Source organism: Oncorhynchus nerka, linkage group LG25, assembly GCF_034236695.1.
Source record: "Oncorhynchus nerka isolate Pitt River linkage group LG25, Oner_Uvic_2.0, whole genome shotgun sequence".
NCBI lineage: Eukaryota > Metazoa > Chordata > Actinopteri > Salmoniformes > Salmonidae > Oncorhynchus > Oncorhynchus nerka.
Window position 1 is genome coordinate 1,355,870 of NC_088420.1, and position 21,662 is coordinate 1,377,531.

Below are 21,662 nucleotides of genomic sequence, written 5' to 3' on the forward strand. Positions count from 1 at the left end.
AATAATATTTATTAGGGTTTATAGGGTCAATCTCTAATTTATTAGGGTTTGCATGTTCAAATAAGGATTTATTAGTGTTTATATGGCTGAAATCAGGATTTATTAACTTATATCAAATAAGGTTTATTAGGGTTGTTATAGGGTCAGCATCATATTATTAACTTTATATCAAATAAGGATTTATTAGGGTTTGCAGCAGCATAGGGTTTATCTCTAACTCCTATATATGTCTTGTTCCAGGTCATAAGGATTTAACTCCTATATCTGTGTGTTGTTTAGCAGCATCAATCTCTAAGGATTTATTGTTTATAGGGTGCAAGCATAAGGATTATTAGGGTTTATAGGGTCAGCAAGGATTTATTAACTTTATAGGGTCAAATGTGATTTATTAGGGTTTATAGGGTCAAATAAGGATTTATTAGGGTTTATAGCATCAAATAAGGATTTATTAGGGTTATAGGGTCAAATAAGGATTTATTAGGGTTTATAGGGTCAAATGTGTTAGGGTTTAGCAGCATCAAATAAATTTATTAGGGTTTATAGGTCAAATAAGGATTTATTAGGGTTTGTTGCAGCAGCATTTCTCTAACTCCTATATCTGAAATGATTTATTAGGTTTATCTCTAAATAAGGATTTATTGTGTTTATATGGCAGCAAATAAGGATTTATTAGGGTTTATATCAAATAAGGATTTATTAGGGTTTATAGGGTCTAACTCCTATTTATGTTCCAGCATTATAGGTCTCTAAGGATTTATTAGCGTTTATAGGGTCAAATCAGGATTTATTACTTTATATCAAGTTAGTGTTTATAGGGTCAGCATCAGGATTTATTAGGGTTTATATCTGAAATTGGATTTATTAGGTTTATAGGGTCAAATAAGGATTTATTAGGGTTTATAGGGTCAAATAAGGATTTATTAGGGTTTATACTCAAATAGGATTTATTAGGGTTTATAGGGTCAAATAAGGATTTAACTCCTTATAGGGTGGTTAGGGTTTATAGGTCAAATAAGGATTTATTAGGTTTATAGGGTCAAATAACTTTATTAGGGTTTATATGGCAGCAAATCTCTAATTTATTAGGGTTTATAGGGTCAAATCTCTAATTTATTAGGGTTTCCAGCATCAATCTCTAACTTTATTAGGGTTTATAGCAGCATGAAATAACTTTATTATGTGTTTTGCAGCAGCATCAATCTCTAATTCCTATATCTGGTGTTCCAGCATCATATAAGGACTTTATTAGGGTTTATAGGTTCCAGTTAGGTTTATAGGGTCAAATAAGGATTTATTAGGGTTTATTCCAGTCAAATAATATTTATTACTTATAGGGTCAGCATAAGGATTTATTACTTTATATCTGTGTGTTGTTTAGCAGCATCATATCTCTAACTTAGGTTTATAGGGTCAAATAAGGATTTATTAGGGTTTATAGGGTCAAATCCAGATTTATTAGGGTTTATAGGGTGTTAAGCATTTATTAGGGTTTATATCTGTGTGTTCCAGCATTTATTAGGGTTTATATGGGTTGAAATAAGGATTTATTATGTTTATACTCCTAAATCTGTGATTTATTAGGTTTATATCAAATAAGGATTTATTGGGTTTTGCAGCATTATAGGGTGAAATAACGATTTATTAGGTTTATAGGGTCAAATAAGGATTTATTAGGAGTGCCTCTCCCAGACCAGCAGCCCTGCATCAAATAAGCCTTAGGGCTTATAGGGTACCAGGTAAGGATTTATCAGATTTTTACCAGCAGGGTCAAATAAGGATTTATTAGGTTTACAGTCAAATAAGGATTTATTAGGGTTTATAGGGTCAAATAAGGATTTATTAGGTTTTTGATTCCAAATAAGGATTTATTAGGGTTTATAGGGTCAAATAAGGATTTATTAGGGTTTATAGGGTCAAATAAGGATTTATTAGGGTTTATAGGGTCAAATAAGGATTTATAATATAAATATAAATAAGGCCAGGAGACTTGGCTTAGCATGGTGACAGGTTCCAGGACCGGGACTGGGGTCCATCAGCAAATGGCACCTATTATAGCCCCTAGGGCTCTAGATTGAAAATGTATCAGTTATGCCTTTTGGAATGAATAAACTCTGTTCATGAACTTCCTCTAAATTCTCTGTTGATACTTCATGTGGGAAATGTAGTCCCCAGAACAGGGACAAAAGAGAGGGCTAGAGTTAGAGAGAGAGAGCTGGTGGGATGGTTTATAGGGTGAATAAGGATTTATTAGTGTTTATATGGGTGAAATAAGGATTTATTAGTGTTTATATGGGTGAAATAAGGATTTATTAGGGTTTATAGGGTGAAATAAGGATTTATTAGGGTTTATAGGGTCAAATAAGGATTTATTAGTGTTTATAGGGTGAAATAAGGATTTATTAGGGTTTATAGGGTCAAATAAGGATTTATTAGGGTTTATAGGGTCAAATAAGGATTTATTAGGGTTTATAAGGGTCAAATAAGGATTTATTAGGGTTTATAGGGTAAAATAAGGATTTATTAGGGTTTATAGGGTAAAATAAGGATTTATTAGGGTTTATAGGGTAAAATAAGGATTTATTAGGGTTTATAGGGTCAAATTAGGGTTTATTAGGGTTTATAGGGTCAAATAAGGATTTATTATATAAATATAAATAAGGCTGAGGAGACTTGGCTTCCTGTGACAGGAACGAGGACCCAGACTGGGGTGCATCACAAATGGCACCCTATTCCCTATATAGACCCCTAGGGCTCTGGTCTAAAGCAGTGCACTATATAGGGAATAGGGCTCTGGTCTAAAGTAGTGCACTATATAGGGAATAGAGTTCTGGTCTAAAGTAGTGCACTATATAGGGAATATGGCTCTGGTCTAAAGTAGTGCACTATATAGGGAATAGGGCTCTGGTCTAATGTAGTGCACTATATAGGGAATAGGGCTCTAGTCTAATGTAGTGCACTATATAGGGAATAGGGCTCTGGTCTAATGTAGTGCACTATATAGGGAATAGGGCTCTGGTCTAATGTAGTGCACTATATAGGGAATAGGGCTCTGGTCTAATGTAGTGCACTATATAGGAATAGGGCTCTGGTCTAAAGTAGTGCACTATATAGGGAATAGGGCTCTGGTCTAATGTAGTGCACTATATAGGGAATAGGGCTCTGGTCTAAAGTAGTGCACTATATAGGGAATAGGGCTCTGGTCTAATGTAGTGCACTATATAGGGAATAGGGCTCTGGTCTAATGTAGTGCACTATATAGGGAATAGGGCTCTGGTCTAAAGTAGTGCACTATATAGGGAATAGGGCTCTGGTCTAATGTAGTGCACTATATAGGGAATAGGGCTCTGGTCTAATGTAGTGCACTATATAGGGAATAGGGCTCTGGTCTAATGTAGTGCACTATATAGGAATAGGGCTCTGGTCTAATGTAGGGAATAGGGCACTAATATAGGGAATAGGGCTCTGGTCTAATGTAGTGCACTATATAGGGAATAGGGCTCTGGTCTAATGTAGTGCACTATATAGGGAATAGGGCTCTGGTCTAATGTAGTGCACTCTATAGGGAATGGGGTGCCATTTGGGTGCCACACATACCAGGTCACTCTGCTGCACTGTGACATGTCTGCTTTAGTAGGGGAATAGTGGTGAATAGTGGTGCTTTGTACTCAATTAGTGAGGGGTAATTGATGTTGTAGAGCGCCTGCCCACCTGCCAAGGCTCTATCAAACAGCACTTTGTATGCAGCCAGCCAACCAACCAGGGACCAAGGCTGCTCTGAATGCACTGAAGCACTACAATACCTCAGCAACCTCTGAGAGAGAGGCTAGAATCGGTATTGTACCTCAACAACCTCAGAGAGAGAGAGGGAGAGGCTAGTATCTGTATTGTACCTCAGGACCCTCTGAGAGAGGCTAGTATCTGTATTGTACCTCAGGAACCTCAGAGAGAGGCTAGTATCTGTATTGTACCTCAGGAACCTCAGAGAGGCTAGTAGTTGTATTGTACCTCAGGACCCTCTGAGAGAGGCTAGTAGCTGTATTGTACCTCAGGAACCTCTGAGAGAGAGAGGCTAGTAGCTGTATTGTACCTTAGGAACCTCTGAGAGAGAGAGAGAGAGAGAGGCTAGTAGCTGTATTGTACCTCAGAGAGAGAGGCTCTAGTATCTGTATTGTTCCTCAGGAACCTCAGAGAGAGGCTAGTAGCTGTATTGTTCCTCAGGAACCTCAGGAACCTCAGAGAGGCTAGTATCTGTATTGTTCCTCAGGAACCTCTGAGAGAGAGAGAGAGGCTAGTAGCTGTATTGTACCTCAGGAACCTCAGAGAGGCTAGTATCTGTATTGTACCTCAGGAACCTCAGAGAGAGGCTAGTATCTGTATTGTACCTCAGGAACCTCAGAGAGGCTAGTATCTGTATTGTACCTCAGGAACCTCAGAGAGGCTAGTATCTGTATTGTACCTCAGGAACCTCAGAGAGGTTAGTAGATTGGCTGAGTAGCCTGTAAATTGTTCCTCAGGAACCTTAGAATGAGATGCTGGAGGAGGCTAGTAGCTGTATGCTGAACAGAGAGAGAGAGGCTCAGGAGGAGGCTCTGTATTGTACCTCAGGAACCTCAGAGAGGCTAGTATCTGTATTGTACCTCAGGAACCACAGAGAGGCTGAGATATAGCTGTATTGTATCAGGAACCTCAGGAACCTCTGCATGGCTGACTGAGAGAGGCTAGCTCTGTAACCTCAGAGATGCTGTCCCTCAGGAACCTGCAGAGGCTAGTATCTGTATTGTATCCCTCAGGAACCTCAGAGAGAGGCTAGTATCTGTATTGTACCTCAGGAACCTCTGAGAGAGGCTAGTATCTGTATTGTACCTCAGGAACCTCAGAGAGGCTAGTAGTTGTATTGTACCTCAGGAACCTCAGAGAGGCTAGTAGTTGTATTGTGTTTGAGAGCCTTTTAAATGTCTTCCTTTAGAATGAGATGCTGGAGGAGGGCCAGGAGTATGCTGTGATGCTGTACACGTTGAGGAGCTGCTCTCGAGCTATCCCACAGGTAACCACTGCATGGCTGACTGATATACTGCTCTCATGCTATCCCACAGGTAACCACTGCATGGCTGACTGATATACTGCTCTCATGCTATCCCACAGGTAACCACTGCATGGCTGACTGATGTACTGCTCTCATGCTATCCCACAGGTAACCACTGCATGGCTGACTGATATACTGCTCTCATGCTATCCCACAGGTAACCACTGCATGGCTGACTGATATACTGCTCTCATGCTATCCCACAGGTAACCACTGCATGGCTGACTGATATACTGCTCTCATGCTATCCCACAGGTAACCACTGCATGGCTGACTGATATACTGCTCTCATGCTATCCCACAGGTAACCACTGCATGGCTGACTGATATACTGCTCTCATGCTATCCCACAGGTAACCACTGCATGGCTGACTGATATACTGCTCTCATGCTATCCCACAGGTAACCACTGCATGGCTGACTGATATACTGCTCTCATGCTATCCCACAGGTAACCACTGCATGGCTGACTGATATACTGCTCTCATGCTATCCCACAGGTAACCACTGCATGGCTGACTGATATACTGCTCTCATGCTATCCCACAGGTAACCACTGCATGGCTGACTGATATACTGCTCTCATGCTATCCCACAGGTAACCACTGCATGGCTGACTGATATACTGCTCTCATGCTATCCCACAGGTAACCACTGCATGGCTGACTGATATACTGCTCTCATGCTATCCCACAGGTAACCACTGCATGGCTGACTGATATACTGCTCTCATGCTATCCCACAGGTAACCACTGCATGGCTGACTGATAGACTGCTCTCATGCTATCCCACAGGTAACCACTGCATGGCTGACTGATATGCTATCCCACAGGTAACCACTGCATGGCTGAGGCTGATCTGATACTCCACATAACTCTAACATTACAATCCATTTTTTCATTGTAGTTGCAAACTATTGTAGGTCTTTATGCAATGTATTGCTCCTGATCCCCCCCTGATCCCCCATGTGAATTGCTCCTGATCCCCCCTCCTTCCCCCATGTGAATGGCTCCTGATCCCCCATGTGAATTGCTCCTGATCCCCCATGTGTATTGCTCCTGATCCCCCATGTGTATTGCCCTGATCCCCCCCCATGTGAATGGCTCCTGATCCCCCCTGATCCCCCTGATCCCCATGAATTGCTGATCCCCCCTGATCCCCCATGTGTATTGCTCCTGATCCCCATGTGAATGGCTCCTGATCCCCCTGAACTGATCCCCATGTGTATTGCTCCTGATCCCCCATGTGTATTGCTCCTGATCCCTGATCCCCCATGTGAATATTGCCCTGATCCCCCATGTGTATTGCTCCTGATCCCCCTGATCCCCCATGTATTGCTCCTATTGCATGTGAATCCTGGTCCCCCATGTGAATTGCTCCTGATCCCCCAGAGTGGAGCTCCTATGAGAAGACAGTGGAGGTGCTGGAGCCTGTCAAAGCTCCTGATCCCCCATGTGAATGCTCCTGATCCCCCATGTGTATTGCTCCTGATCCCCCATGTGTATTGCTCACCCTGATCACCCCCATGTGTATTGCTCCTGATCCCCCTGATCCCCCACTGTGTATGGCTCCTGATCCCCCATGTGTATTGCACCCTGATCCCCCATCTGAATGGCTCCTGATCCCCCATGTGAATGGCTCCGGATGGCTCCTGATCCCCCACCAGCCAGAGGCACCCTCATTGCTCCTGGTCAACCCCATGTGAATGGCTCCTGACCCCCTCACCCCCATCTGTCCCACCAACCAGCCAGAGGCTCTCTGATCACCCCTGATCCCCCATGAGGAATGGCTCCTGATCCCCCTGATCTGTCCCACCCCATGAGGTACCTCTCTCACACACCCTCACCTCCTCACACACCCTCACCCCCACTCTGTCCCACCAACCAGCCAGATGGCACCTGATCCCCATGTCACATTGCTCCTGATCCCCATGTGTCTCTCCTGATCCCCCACCCTGTGTATTGCTCCTGATCCCCCATGACCCTCTCTCTGTCACACCAACCAGCCCTGATCCCCCTGATCCCCATGTGACATTGCTCCTGATCCCCCTGATCCCCCTGTCACACCAACCAGTATTGCTCTGTCACATCCCCCATGCTCTGTCCACCAACCAGCACCCTGACCCCTGTCCCACCAACCCATGACCTCTCTGTCCCATTGCACCCTGATCCCCCAGACCCCCATGTGACACCCTGACCTCCTCACACCCCAGACATGACCTCTGTCCCACCCCATGCTCTGTCACACCAACCAGACATTGCTCCTGATCCCCCATGTCCCACCAACCAGACATTGCTCTCTGTCCCCATGTGACACCCTGCTCCTGTCCACCAACCAGACACCCTGACCCCTCCTGACCCCCCTGATCTCCACCAGTGTAATTGCTCTCTGTCCCCATGTGAATGGCTCTCTTCTCCAGACACCCTTCCTCTCCTCTAACCAGGTGAAGTGTAATGACCTCAGCCCAACAGACAGTGGAGATCTGTCCCAGACCAGACACCCTGGAGGTGCTGTCCCACCCACCAGAGCCTGAGGTCACCAAGCTCATGAACTTTATGTACAACCAGGTAACACCAACCAGCCAGAGACACCCTCCCTGACCTCTCTGTCCCACCACCAGACACCTCACCTCTCTGTCCCACCACCACCCTCACCTCTGTCCCACCAACCAGACACCCTCACCTCTCTGTCCCACCAACCAGACACCCTCACCTCTCTCACTGTCCCACCAACCAGCCTGGAAACCACCCTCAGACCTCTCTCACACACCCTCACCTCTCTGTCCCACCCTCACCCCTGACCTCACTGTCCCACCAACCAGCCGGAGGCACCCTCCCTGACCTCTCTGTCCCACCACCAGACTCCCTGACCTCTCTGTCCCCACCAGACACCCTGACCTCTCTGCACCAACCAGACACCCTCTCTCTGTCCCACCAACCAGCCTGACCTCTCTGTCCCACCAACCAGACACCCTCTCTGTCCCACCAACCAGACACCCTGACCTCTCTGTCCCACCAACCAGACTCTCACTCTGTCCCACCAACCAGCCTGACTTTCTCTCTGTCCCACCCACCAGACCTGACCTCTCTGTCCCACACCACCCTCACCTCTGTCTGACCACTCTGTCCCACCAACCAGACACCCTGAGTCCCACCAACCAGACACCCTGACCTCTCTGTCCCACCCACCAGACACCCTGACCTCTCTGTCCCACCCCCAGACCCTGACCTCTCTGTCCCACCAACCAGCCAGACCTCTCTGTCCCACCAACCAGACTCCCTGACCTCTGTCCCACCAACCAGACACCCTCACCCTCTGTCCCACCAACCAGACTCTGACCTCTGTCCCACCAACCAGCCTGACCTCTCTGTCCCACCAACCAGGCACCCTGACCTCTCTGTCCCACCAACCAGACTCCCTCTCTGTCCCACCAACCAGACACCCTCTCTCTGTCCCACCAACCAGACACCCTGTCCCACCAACCAGACTCACCCTGACCTCTCTGTCCCACCACCCTGAACCTCTCTCTGTCCCACCAACCAGACACCCTGACCTCTCTGTCCCACCAACCAGACACCCACCCTGTCCCACCCCCAGACACCCTCTCTGTCCCACACCAGACCAGACACCCTGACCCCTGACCTCTCTGTCCCACCACCAGACCTGAACCAGACACCCTGACCCCTCTCTCTGTCACACCAACCAGACACCCTGACCGTTCTGTCACACCAACCAGACACCCTGACCTCTCTGTCCCACCAACCAGACACCCTGACCGTTCTGTCCCACCAACCAGACACCCTGACCTCTCTGTCCCACCAACCAGACACCCTGACCTCTCTGTCACACCAACCAGACTCCCTGACCTCTCTGTCCCACCCACCAGACTCCCTGACCTCTCTGTCCCACCCACCAGACTCCCTGACCTCTCTGTCCCACCCACCAGACTCCCTGACCTCTCTGTCCCACCCACCAGACTCCCTGACCTCTCTGTCCCACCAACCAGACACCCTGACCTCTCTGTCCCACCAACCAGACTCCCTGACCTCTCTGTCCCACCAACCAGACTCCCTGACCCTCTCTGTCCCACCAACCAGAGACTCCCTGACCTCTCTGTCCCACCAACCAGACACCCTGACCTCTCTGTCCCACCAACCAGACTCCCTGACCTCTGTCCCACCCACCAGACACCCTGACCTCTCTGTCCCACCAACCAGACACCCTGACCTCTCTGTCCCACCAACCAGACACCCTGACCTCTCTGTCCCACCAACCAGACTCCCTGACCTCTCTGTCCCACCCACCAGACTCCTTGACCTCTCTGTCCCACCAACCAGACACCCTGACCTCTCTGTCCCACCAACCAGACACCCTGACCTCTCTGTCCCACCAGACCAGTCCCACACCCTGACCTGACCTCTGTCCCACCAACCAGACACCCTGACCTCTCTGTCCCACCAACCAGACTCCCTGACCTCTCTGTCCCACCCACCAGACTCCCTGACCTCTCTGTCCCACCCACCAGACTCTCTGACCTCTCTGTCCCACCAACCAGACTCCCTGACCTCTCTGTCCCACCAACCAGACTCCCTGACCTCTCTGTCCCACCCACCAGACTCCCTGACCTCTCTGTCCCACCCACCAGACTCCCTGACCTCTCTGTCCCACCCACCAGACACCCTGACCTCTCTGTCCCACCCACCAGACACCCTGACCTCTCTGTCCCACCCACCAGCAACACCATGTCTGTGTGTAGATGTTCTGTCACTGCAGTGTCTTCCAGAAGTACACAGAGTAGCCAGCACATTGATAAAGTAGGCTGCCAGGGAGTTGTTGTTGAACAAGCTCTATTCTGGTGGCTTCTGGTACTTTCTAATGGCTTGATTCCATCCGAAATACACAGTTAAATGATTGAATAAGACTTAACCTGCCCACCGACTTTACATTTGGTGTGTTATTGAGTAGAAATGACTTTACAGTTAAAATTACTGAACATTTCTGTTTTCAGTGTGTTAGTTGTTTTGGATATGAACTAGGCCCAGATATGATCAGGACTATTCTCTATGATCGCCTTTTAACCTGTTTTTTACTTGAGATTTAAGTCCTATTTGCCCTATGAATTGCCCCAATGACGTCTGTTCTTCAAATGATGTATTTGATTGGCTCTGCTGCTGTCGACACTTAGGATAAGGAAACCAGGGTGGCATTTTGTATTGGGTGAATTATAGTTTTAACAGTTTGGCCTGATAACCATTCACTGTGGATGGGATTGTCAGGGGAGGGGCAGGATGTTTTTGAGACCGAGTTGGTAGGGTTTCAGAGCTGTCAATCAATCACTGTGGGTGGGACTTGGAGAGGAGGTAGGTTAGTGATCTAGTCAGAAAAACTCTTTCAATTTAGTTTGTGGCAAAAACCTAAGAGAAAGGTTGTTCTGTCTGGTCAACATGGATTCCCTGTTGAGAAACAATATAGATTTACAGGAAAATAGTTTAAAAAAATTCTAACATTTTCAGACCCCCAGCCAGACCTTCCAGATAAAACCCTCTTGGGCCTCACTCCCCCCCTATCTGAGAAATCTACTGTAGCCCTCATTCTCCACATTACAACCCCCGTTCTGCCAGTCACCTTCTGTTAAAGGTCCCCAAAGCACACACATCTCTGGGTCAAAAATGCAAGCCCTCGCATAATATATGGACAATTGTCGATTTTGCTAAAATAATTCTGTTATTGGTGCTGCAGAATGAGGCTCTTCTCTCATGCAGTGAGAATTCAACATCTTCATCGAATGTTTTTGAATTTATCTGCAGAGAATCGGCAAAAAGCAGTATCAGTATTTGTGAGCCAGACGCCGGATTGAGACATCATAGAGCCTTTATTTGTTTCCCTGGAGTTCTCCATGATCCAGGATACGAACAGGGGTTCAGTTCAATGTTTTAAATCGATTGTTAAATGCTTTATTGACAAATAACACTGTCATTCATGTAAGGAAAGATGGGTAGTGTTTAATGATCTGTGAAGACTTATATTGAATGTAGGCGACCTGTTCGGTGGTGTTGGCGACCTGTTCTGTGGTGTTGGCGACCTGTTCTGTGGTGTTGGCGACCTGTTCGGTGGTGTTGGCGACCTGTTCTGTGGTGTGGGCTGGGCGACCTGTTCTGTGGTGTTGGCGACCTGTTCTGTGGTGTTGGCGACCTGTTCGGTGGTGTTGGCGACCTGTTCGGTGGTGTTGGCGACCTGTTCGGTGGTGTTGGCGACCTGTTCTGTGGTGTTGGCGACCTGTTCTGTGGTGTTGGCGACCTGTTCGGTGGTGTTGGCGACCTGTTCGGTGGTGTTGGTGACCTGTTCTGTGGTGTTGGCTACCTGTTCGGTGGTGTTGGCGACCTGTTCGGTGGTGTTGGCGACCTGTTCGGTGGTGTTGGCGACCTGTTCGGTGGTGTGGGCTGGGCGACCTGTTCTGTGGTGTGGGCTGGGCGACCTGTTCGGTGGTGGGGCTGGGCGACCTGTTCGGTGGTGTTGGCGACCTGTTCTGTGGTGTGGGCTGGGCGACCTGTTCGGTGGTGTGGGCTGGGCGACCTGTTCGGTGGTGTGGGCTGGGCGACCTGTTCGGTGGTGTGGGGTTGGCGACCTGTTCTGTGGTGTGGGCTGGGCGACCTGTTCGGTGGTGTTGGCGACCTGTTCTGTGGTGTGGGCTGGGCGACCTGTTCGGTGGTGTGGTGTTGGCGACCTGTTCTGTGGTGTGGGCTGGGCGACCTGTTCGGTGGTGTGGTGTTGGCGACCTGTTCTGTGGTGTGGGCTGGGCGACCTGTTCGGTGGTGTGGTGTTGGCGACCTGTTCGGTGGTGTTGGCGACCTGTTCGGTGGTGTGGGCTGGGCGACCTGTTCGGTGGTGTTGGCGACCTGTTCTGTGGTGTGGGCTGGGCAACCTGTTCGGTGGTGTTGGCGACCTGTTCTGTGGTGTGGGCTGGGCGACCTGTTCGGTGGTGTTGGCGACCTGTTCTGTGGTGTGGGCTGGGCGACCTGTTCGGTGGTGTGGTGTTGGCGACCTGTTCTGTGGTGTGGGCTGGGCGACCTGTTCGGTGGTGTGGTGTTGGCGACCTGTTCTGTGGTGTGGGCTGGGCGACCTGTTCGGTGGTGTGGTGTTGGCGACCTGTTCTGTGGTGTGGGCTGGGCGACCTGTTCGGTGGTGTGGTGTTGGCGACCTGTTCGGTGGTGTGGGCTGGGCGACCTGTTCGGTGGTGTGGGCTGGGCGACCTGTTCGGTGGTGTTGGCGACCTGTTCTGTGGTGTGGGCTGGGCGACCTGTTCGGTGGTGTTGGCGACCTGTTCTGTGGTGTGGGCTGGGCGACCTGTTCGGTGGTGTTGGCGACCTGTTCTGTGGTGTGGGCTGGGCGACCTGTTCGGTGGTGTGGTGTTGGCGACCTGTTCTGTGGTGTGGGCTGGGCGACCTGTTCGGTGGTGTGGTGTTGGCGACCTGTTCTGTGGTGTGGGCTGGGCGACCTGTTCGGTGGTGTGGTGTGGGCTGGGCGACCTGTTCGGTGGTGTGGTCTGGGCGACCTGTTCGGTGGTGTGGTCTGGGCGACCTGTTCGGTGGTGTGGGCTGGGCGACCTGTTCGGTGGTGTGGGCTGGGCGACCTGTTCGGTGGTGTGGTCTGGGCGACCTGTTCGGTGGTGTTGGCGACCTGTTCTGTGGTGTGGGCTGGGCGACCTGTTCGGTGGTGTGGTGTTGGCGACCTGTTCTGTGGTGTGGGCTGGGCGACCTGTTCGGTGGTGTGGTGTTGGCGACCTGTTCGGTGGTGTGGGCTGGGCGACCTGTTCGGTGGTGTGGTCTGGGCGACCTGTTCGGTGGTGTGGTCTGGGCGACCTGTTCGGTGGTGTGGGCTGGGCGACCTGTTCGGTGGTGTGGGCTGGGCGACCTGTTCGGTGGTGTGGTCTGGGCGACCTGTTCGGTGGTGTGGTCTGGGCGACCTGTTCGGTGGTGTGGTCTGGGCGACCTGTTCGGTGGTGTGGTCTGGGCGACCTGTTCGGTGGTGTGGTCTGGGCGACCTGTTCGGTGGTGTGGTCTGGGCGACCTGTTCGGTGGTGTGGTCTGGGCGACCTGTTCGGTGGTGTGGTCTGGGCGACCTGTTCGGTGGTGTGGTCTGGGCGACCTGTTCGGTGGTGTGGGCTGGGCGACCTGTTCTGTGGTGTGGGCTGGGCGACCTGTTCTGTGGTGTGGGCTGGGCGACCTGTTCGGTGGTGTGGGCTGGGCGACCTGTTCGGTGGTGTGGGCTGGGCGACCTGTTCGGTGGTGTGGTCTGGGCGACCTGTTCGGTGGTGTGGTCTGGGCGACCTGTTCGGTGGTGTGGTCTGGGCGACCGGTTCGGTGGTGTGGGCTGGGCGACCTGTTCGGTGGTGTGGTGTGGGCGACCTGTTCGGTGGTGTGGGCTGGGCGACCTGTTCTGTGGTGTGGGCTGGGCGACCTGTTCTGTGGTGTGGGCTGGGCGACCTGTTCTGTGGTCTGGGCGACCTGTTCGGTGGTCTGGGCGACCTGTTCGGTGGTCTGGGCTGGGCGACCTGTTTGGTGGTGTGGTCTGGGCGACCTGTTCGGTGGTCTGGGCTGGGCGACCTGTTTGGTGGTGTGGTCTGGGCGACCTGTTCGGTGGTGTGGTGTGGTGTGGTCTGGGCGACCGGTTCGGTGGTGTGGGCTGGGCGACCTGTTCGGTGGTGTGGTGTGGGCGACCTGTTCGGTGGTGTGGTGTGGGCGACCTGTTCTGTGGTGTGGGCTGGGCGACCTGTTCGGTGGTGTGGTCTGGGCGACCTGTTCGGTGGTCTGGGCTGGGCGACCTGTTCGGTGGTGTGGGCTGGGCGACCTGTTCGGTGGGCTGGGCTGGGCGACCTGTTCGGTGGGCTGGGCTGGGCGACCTGTTCTGTGGTGTGGGCTGGGCGACCTGTTCGGTGGGCTGGTCTGGGCGACCTGTTCGGTGGTCTGGGCTGGGCGACCTGTTCTGTGGTGTGGGCTGGGCGACCTGTTCGGTGGGCTGGGCTGGGCGACCTGTTCGGTGGTCTGGGCTGGGCGACCTGTTCGGTGGTGTGGGCTGGGCGACCTGTTCGGTGGGCTGGGCTGGGCGACCTGTTCGGTGGGCTGGGCTGGGCGACCTGTTCTGTGGTGTGGGCTGGGCGACCTGTTCGGTGGTGTGGGCTGGGCGACCTGTTCGGTGGTGTGGGCTGGGCGACCTGTTGGGTGGTCTGGGCGACCTGTTCGGTGGTGTGGGCTGGGCGACCTGTTCGGTGGTGTGGGCTGGGCGAACTGTTCGGTGGCGAATTGCAAGTTTTAAATGAAAAGAAGCTGAGTTAAGTCATGAAGTGGAAAACACTGGTCACTGTGTAACATTTTATTAACATTATTACAGATTTTTTCATGTTGCAGTTCTATTTTTCTCAGTGGCCTTTTAAAGCAGTGCATATTTAATGTGCTCTCTTTTGACATTGATATCGACCCACTGTTTCTCCTCCTTCAGCGAACGGCTATAGACCGGTTCTGTGGGGAGGTGCGTCGTCTCTGCCACGCTGAGAGGAGGAAGGACTTTGTCTCCGAGGCCTATCTCCTGACCCTGGGGAAGTTCATCAACATGTTCGCTGTGCTGGATGAACTCAAGAACATGAAGTGTAGCGTCAAGAACGACCACTCTGCCTACAAACGGTACCACACACACACACACACATATATCCAGGGAGACTACAGTAGTGAGTCATTTAGCAGACTCTTATCCAGGGAGACTATAGTAGTGAGTCATTTAGCAGACTCTTATCCAGGGAGACTACAGTAGTGAGTCATTTAGCAGACTCTTATCCAGGGAGACTACAGTAGTGAGTCATTTAGCAGACTCTTATCCAGGGAGACTATAGTAGTGAGTCATTTAGCAGACTCTTATCCAGGGAGACTATAGTAGTGAGTCATTTAGCAGACTCTTATCCAGGGAGACTATAGTAGTGAGTCATTTAGCAGACTCTTATCCAGGGAGACTATAGTAGTGAGTCATTTAGCAGACTCTTATCCAGGGAGACTACAGTAGTGAGTCATTTAGCAGACTCTTATCCAGGGAGACTATAGTAGTGAGTCATTTAGCAGACTCTTATCCAGGGAGACTATAGTAGTGAGTCATTTAGCAGACTCTTATCCAGGGAGACTATAGTAGTGAGTCATTTAGCAGACTCTTATCCAGGGAGACTACAGTAGTGAGTCATTTAGCAGACTCTTATCCAGGGAGACTATAGTAGTGAGTCATTTAGCAGACTCTTATCCAGAGACACTACAGTACTGTGTGCATACATTTTCATTCATACTGGTCCCCCGTGGGGGTAGAAGCTGTTCAGCAGTCTGATGGCTTGGGGGTAGAAGCTGTTCAGCAGTCTGATGGCTTGGGGGTAGAAGCTGTTCAGCAGTCTGATGGCTTGGGGGTAGAAGCTTTTGAGGAGCCTTTTGGTCCTAGACTTGGCCCTTCGGTACCGCTTGACGTGCGGTAGCAGAGAAAACCGTCTACAACTTGGGTGACTGGAGTCTCTGACAATTTTATGGGTTTTCCTCTGACACCGGCGGCCGTTAGCCTAGTGGTTAGAGCTTTGGACTAGCATCCGAAAGGTTGCTAGAATGAATCTCCGAGCTGACAAGGTCAATAAGAATTTGTTCTTAACTGAGTTGCCTAGTTAAATAAAGGTAAAATATAGAGGTCCTGGATGTCAGGAAGCTCGGCCCCAGTGATGTACTGTAGTGCCTTACAGTCAGATGCTGAGCAGTTGCCATACCAGGCGGTGATGCAACAGGTCAGGAGGCTCTCAATGGTGCAGCTGTAGAACCTTTTGAGGATCTGGGGACCCATGTCAAATAATTTCAGTCTCCTGAGGGGGAAAAGGCATTGTTGTGCCCTCTTCACAACTGTCTTGGTATGTTTGGACCATGATAGTTTGTTGGTGATGTGGACACCAAGGGAAACTCTTCTGTCTGCTCTGTGTATGGCCAGGGACTTGTCCTGCTCTGTGTATGGCCAGGGACTTGTCCTGCTCTGTGTATGGCCAGGGACTTGTCCTGCTCTGTGTATGGCCAGGGACTTGTCCTGCTCTGTGTATGGCCAGGGACTTGTCCTGCTCTGTGTATGACCAGGGACTTGTCCTGCTCTGTGTATGGCCAGGGACTTGTCCTGCTCTGTGTATGGCCAGGGACTTGTCCTGCTCTGTGTATGGCCAGGGACTTGTCCTGCTCTGTGTATGACCAGGGACTTGTCCTGCTCTGTGTATGACCAGGGACTTGTCCTGCTCTGTGTATGACCAGGGACTTGTCCTGCTCTGTGTATGGCCAGGGACTTGTCCTGCTCTGTGTATGGCCAGGGACTTGTCCTGCTCTGTGTATGGCCAGGGAGTGTTCTCCCTCCCTCTCTGTGTATGGCCAGGGACTTGTCCTGCTCTGTGTATGGCCAGGGAGTGTTCTCCCTCCCTCTCTGTGTATGGCCAGGGACTTGTCCTGCTCTGTGTATGGCCAGGGAGTGTTCTCCCTCCCTCTCATGCCCCCTGGAGGTGTAGCAGTGGTGATGCCACTCTAGTTTATGCAGTTTGATAAAAGGAGGAGGCCATTTTGTCTGCTAAGTGGCAGTGTTGCAGCATTTTTGGTAGGTAATGCACAGAGTTCCTGTAATGATAAGAGGCCTGTCATTTCTCAGAGTCCGGGTCACCCTGTCTCCTCCATGTCCTTCTGTTCATCAGATAAACTTTCACGTCGGGGCGGTTCTCAGAGGCCCTGTCTCCTCCATGTCCTTCTGTTCATCAGATAAACCTTCACGTCGGGGCGGTTCTCAGAGGCCCTGTCTCCTCCATGTCCTTCTGTTCATCAGATAAACCTTCACGTCGGGGCGGTTCTCAGAGGCCCTGTCTCCTCCATGTCCTTCTGTTCATCAGATAAACCTTCACGTCGGGGCGGTTCTCAGAGGCCCTGTCTCCTCCATGTCCTTCTGTTCATCAGATAAACCTTCACGTAGGGGCGGTTCTCAGAGGCCCTGTCTCCTCCATGTCCTTCTGTTCATCAGATAAACCTTCACGTCGGGGCGGTTCTCAGAGGCCCTGTCTCCTCCATGTCCTTCTGTTCAGCAGATAAACCTTCACGTAGGGATGGTCTTTTGGAACGTAGTCTTGTCCAGACAGAATGCAGGTGGATGTTCTCCACCCATCAGGCAGGAATGAAGAATTGTTATTTGAGTGTTTCCTGTAACTGGTGTCGGTCCTCTCATTGGTCCATCCATACCTCCATCTAGTGGTCCCATTCGCTCCCTACAACTACAATCCTGTCGTGATTATTCTGAGGAAATGCTCACATGGTTCATGTAAAAGCAATAATTTATGATATTTCTCTGTCCGCTTTTGTATATTTGGTATTTAATCGAGGTTATGCGCTCTCTTCTACTAGGTACTGATTCATAGGTTTTCTGTTTTTTTCTTGCTTAATCGTGTGCATTTCTCCTTGAAACAGAAGCCAGGTGTGTGTGCTGATTATGGCCTGAGGACTTTTGGATGTATTCCTTGTTTTTTGTCTCCATGTGGTGATTTCAATGACATGTATGTGTCTGTGTTGGTTGAATAACCTCCCTCTGGGCTGATCTCTCTGTTCTCTATCACTCTCTCCCTCTCCCCTTCCGCTCTCCTCTCCTCTCCTCTCCCCTTTCGCTCTTCCTCTCCCCTTTCGCTCTTCCTCTCCCCTTTCGCTCTTCCTCTCCCCTTTCGCTCTTCCTCTCCCCTTTCGCTCTTCCTCTCCCCTTCCCTCCTCTCCTCTCTCCTCTCCTCTCCTCTCCTCTCCTCTCCCCTTTCGCTCTTCCTCTCCCCTTCCCTCCTCTCCTCTCCATAGAGCTGCCCAGTTCCTCAGGAAAATGTCAGAACCCTCATCCATCCAGGAATCTCAGAACCTCTCCATGTTTTTGGCCAACCACAACAAGATCACTCAGGTAACACACACACCTGGCCAACCACAACAAGATCACTCAGGTAACACACACACCTGGCCAACCACAACAAGATCACTCAGGTAACACACACACCTGGCCAACCACAACAAGATCACTCAGGTAACACACACACACCTGGCCAACCACAACAAGATCACTCAGGTAACACACACACACACCTGGCCAACCACAACAAGATCACTCAGGTAACACACACACACCTGGCCAACCACAACAAGATCACTCAGGTAACACACACACACCTGGCCAACCACAACAAGATCACTCAGGTAACACACACACACCTGGCCAACCACAACAAGATCACTCAGGTAACACACACACACCTGGCCAACCACAACAAGATCACTCTGGGACATTCTACTCGACAATGCTAATTAAATGATGTTCTCTTTCTTTGTACCTGTAAATCAGTTTAATTATTTCATTGAATCTCTTGATCTCCATGACATCACAAGCCAACGTTACTGTTTTTTTTAGCTAACAATAATTACATACATATTTGAGTAGGGTTGGCTACACTTCCAGTATTAATAGCTAGTAATAGATAGCTAGCTATACTAAACACAAATCTAAACGCAACATATAAAGTGTTGGTTCCATGTTTACTGAGCTGAAATAAAAGATCACAGAAATGTTCCATACGCACAAAAAGCTTAGTTCTCTCAAATCTTGTGCAAAAATTAGTTTACATCCTTGTTAGTGAGCATTTCTACTTTGCCAAGATTATCCATCCATCTGACAGGTGTGGCATATGAAGCTGATTAGACAGCATTCTCATTACACAGGTGCACTTTGTGCTGGGTACAATCAAAGGCCTATGCCCTCCCAGGCTCCCCAGTGGGTGGGCCTATGCCCTCCCAGGCTCCCCAGTGGGTGGGCCTATGCCTTCCCAGGCACCCCAGTGGGTGGGCCTATGCCCTCCCAGGCTCCCCAGTGGGTGGGCCTATGCCCTCCCAGGCTCCCCAGTGGGTGGGCCTATGCCCTCCCAGGCTCCCCAGTGGGTGGGGCCTATGCCATCCCAGGCTCCCCAGTGGGTGGGACTATGCCCTCCCAGGCTCCCCCCCAGTGGGTGGGCCTATGCCCTCCCAGGCTCCCCAGTGGGTGGGCCTATGCCTTCCCAGGCTCCCCAGTGGGTGGGCCTATGCCCTCCCAGGCTCCCCAGTGGGTGGGCCTATGCCCTCCCAGGCTCCCCAGTGGGTGGGCCTATGCCCTCCCAGGCTCCCCAGTGGGTGGGCCTATGCCCTCCCAGGCTCCCCAGTGGGTGGGCCTATGCCCTCCCAGGCTCCCCAGTGGGTGGGCCTATGCCCTCCCAGGCTCCCCAGTGGGTGGGCCTATGCCCTCCCAGGCTCCCCAGTGGGTGGGCCTATGCCCTCCCAGGCTCCTCAGTGGGTGGGCCTATGCCTTCCCAGGCTCCCCAGTGGGTGGGCCTATGTCTTCCCAGGCTCCCCAGTGGGTGGGCCTATGCCTTCCCAGGCTCCCCAGTGGGTGGGCCTATGCCTTCTCCCAGGCTCCCCAGTGGGTGGGCCTATGCCTTCCCAGGCCCACCCATGTCTGCGCCCCCCTGCCCAGTCATGTGAAATCCATAGATTAGGACCTAATGAATTTATTATAATTGACTAGTTTCCTTATATGAACTGTAACTCAGTGAAATTGTTGCTTGTTGCGTTTATATTTTTGTTGGGTATAATTAACTTGGAGGTTTCGTGGCCGATCTGATTAAGATATGAGGGGTGTTACGGGACAGAGTCAATATGAGGAAGATATGGAAGTTGTTTTAACTTGTCACTCTGACCAAATTAATATACGGGAAACACTGTGGCTGGTCGTTCTGGCGTGTTCCATCCCAACTCGACTGAGGAAACTGAATCACTGTGGCTGGTCGTTCTGGCGTGTTCCATCCCAACTCGACTGAGGAAACTGAATCACTGTGGCTGGTCGTTCTGGCGTGTTCCATCCCAACTCGACTGAGGAAACTGAATCACTGTGGCTGGTCGTTCTGGCGTGTTCCATCCCAACTCGACTGAGGAAACTGAAACACTGTGGTTGGTCGTTCTGGCGTGTTCCATCCCAACTCGACTGAGGAAACTGAAACACTGTGGTTGGTCGTTCTGGCGTGTTCCATCCCAACTCGACTGAGGAAACTGAAACACTGTGGTTGGTCGTTCTGGCGTGTTCCATCCCAACTCGACTGAGGAAACTGAAACACTGTGGTTGGTCGTTCTGGCGTGTTCCATCCCAACTCGACTGAGGAAACTGAAACACTGTGGTTGGTCGTTCTGGCGTGTTCCATCCCAACTCGACTGAGGAAACTGAAACACTGTGGTTGGTCGTTCTGGCGTGTTCCATCCCAACTCGACTGAGGAAACTGAAACACTGTGGCTGGTCGTTCTGGCGTGTTCCATCCCAACTCGACTGATGGAACTGAAACACTGTGGCTGGTCGTTCTGGCGTGTTCCATCCCAACTCGACTGAGGAAACTGAAACACTGTGGTTGGTCGTTCTGGCGTGTTCCATCCCAACTCAACTGATGGAACTGAAACACTGTGGCTGGTCGTTCTGGCGTGTTCCATCCCAACTCGACTGAGGAAACTGAAACACCAGTTACTAATAAACACCTATTCAGAAAAGGACTGTAAAAACGGTTAAATCCCCGTGGATTTGGCAAACGTACTGTACATTTAGAAATCATGCGGCCAAACAAAGATACATTATATTTAAAGTATAGTAAAAAGCTTTGTAGCACCATAAATGTTGGGCAAAAAGGCTAACTCAGCTCCATCTTTCATTGAATCGGATGGCTCATCACAAAACCCACTGATATTAAGTATTTTAATGATTTGTTTTTCACATTTACATTACATTTAAGTCATTTAGCAGACGCTCTTATCCAGAGCGACTTACAAATTGGTGCATTCACCTTATGACATCCAGTGGAACAGCCACTTTACAATAGTGCATCTAAATCTTTTAAGGGGGGGGGTGAGAAGGATTACTTTATCCTATCCTAGGTATTCCTTAAAGAGGTGGGGTTTCAGGTGTCTCCGGAAGGTGGTGATTGACTCCGCTGTCCTGGCGTCGTGAGGGAGTTTGTTCCACCATTGGGGGGCCAGAGCAGCGAACAGTTTTGACTGGGCTGAGCGGGAACTGTACTTCCTCAGTGGTAGGGAGGCGAGCAGGCCAGAGGTGGATGAACGCAGTGCCCTTGTTTGGGTGTAGGGCCTGATCAGAGCCTGGAGGTACTGAGGTGCCGTTCCCCTCACAGCTCCGTAGGCAAGCACCATGGTCTTGTAGCGGATGCGAGCTTCAACTGGAAGCCAGTGGAGAGAGCGGAGGAGCGGGGTGACGTGAGAGAACTTGGGAAGGTTGAACACCAGACGGGCTGCGGCGTTCTGGATGAGTTGTAGGGGTTTAATGGCACAGGCAGGGAGCCCAGCCAACAGCGAGTTGCAGTAATCCAGACGGGAGATGACAAGTGCCTGGATTAGGACCTGCGCCGCTTCCTGTGTGAGGCAGGGTCGTACTCTGCGGATGTTGTAGAGCATGAACCTACAGGAACGGGCCACCGCCTTGATGTTAGTTGAGAACGACAGGGTGT

The 21,662-nt window shown here is 50.7% G+C and overlaps 1 protein-coding gene across 1 annotated transcript in view; it reads left to right on the plus strand.

Annotated features, from left to right (window-relative positions):
- Positions 1–14,596: 14,596 nt before the first annotated feature.
- The window catches only part of LOC115126695 (cytoplasmic FMR1-interacting protein 1 homolog), a 129,604-nt gene continuing 122,538 nt past the window's right edge, over positions 14,597–21,662 (plus strand). Inside the window, 2 exon segments of the mRNA XM_065009462.1 lie at positions 14,597–14,760; positions 17,947–18,043. Of these exon segments, the coding sequence (XP_064865534.1) occupies positions 14,690–14,760; positions 17,947–18,043 (168 nt within the window). The 5' untranslated portion in view covers positions 14,597–14,689.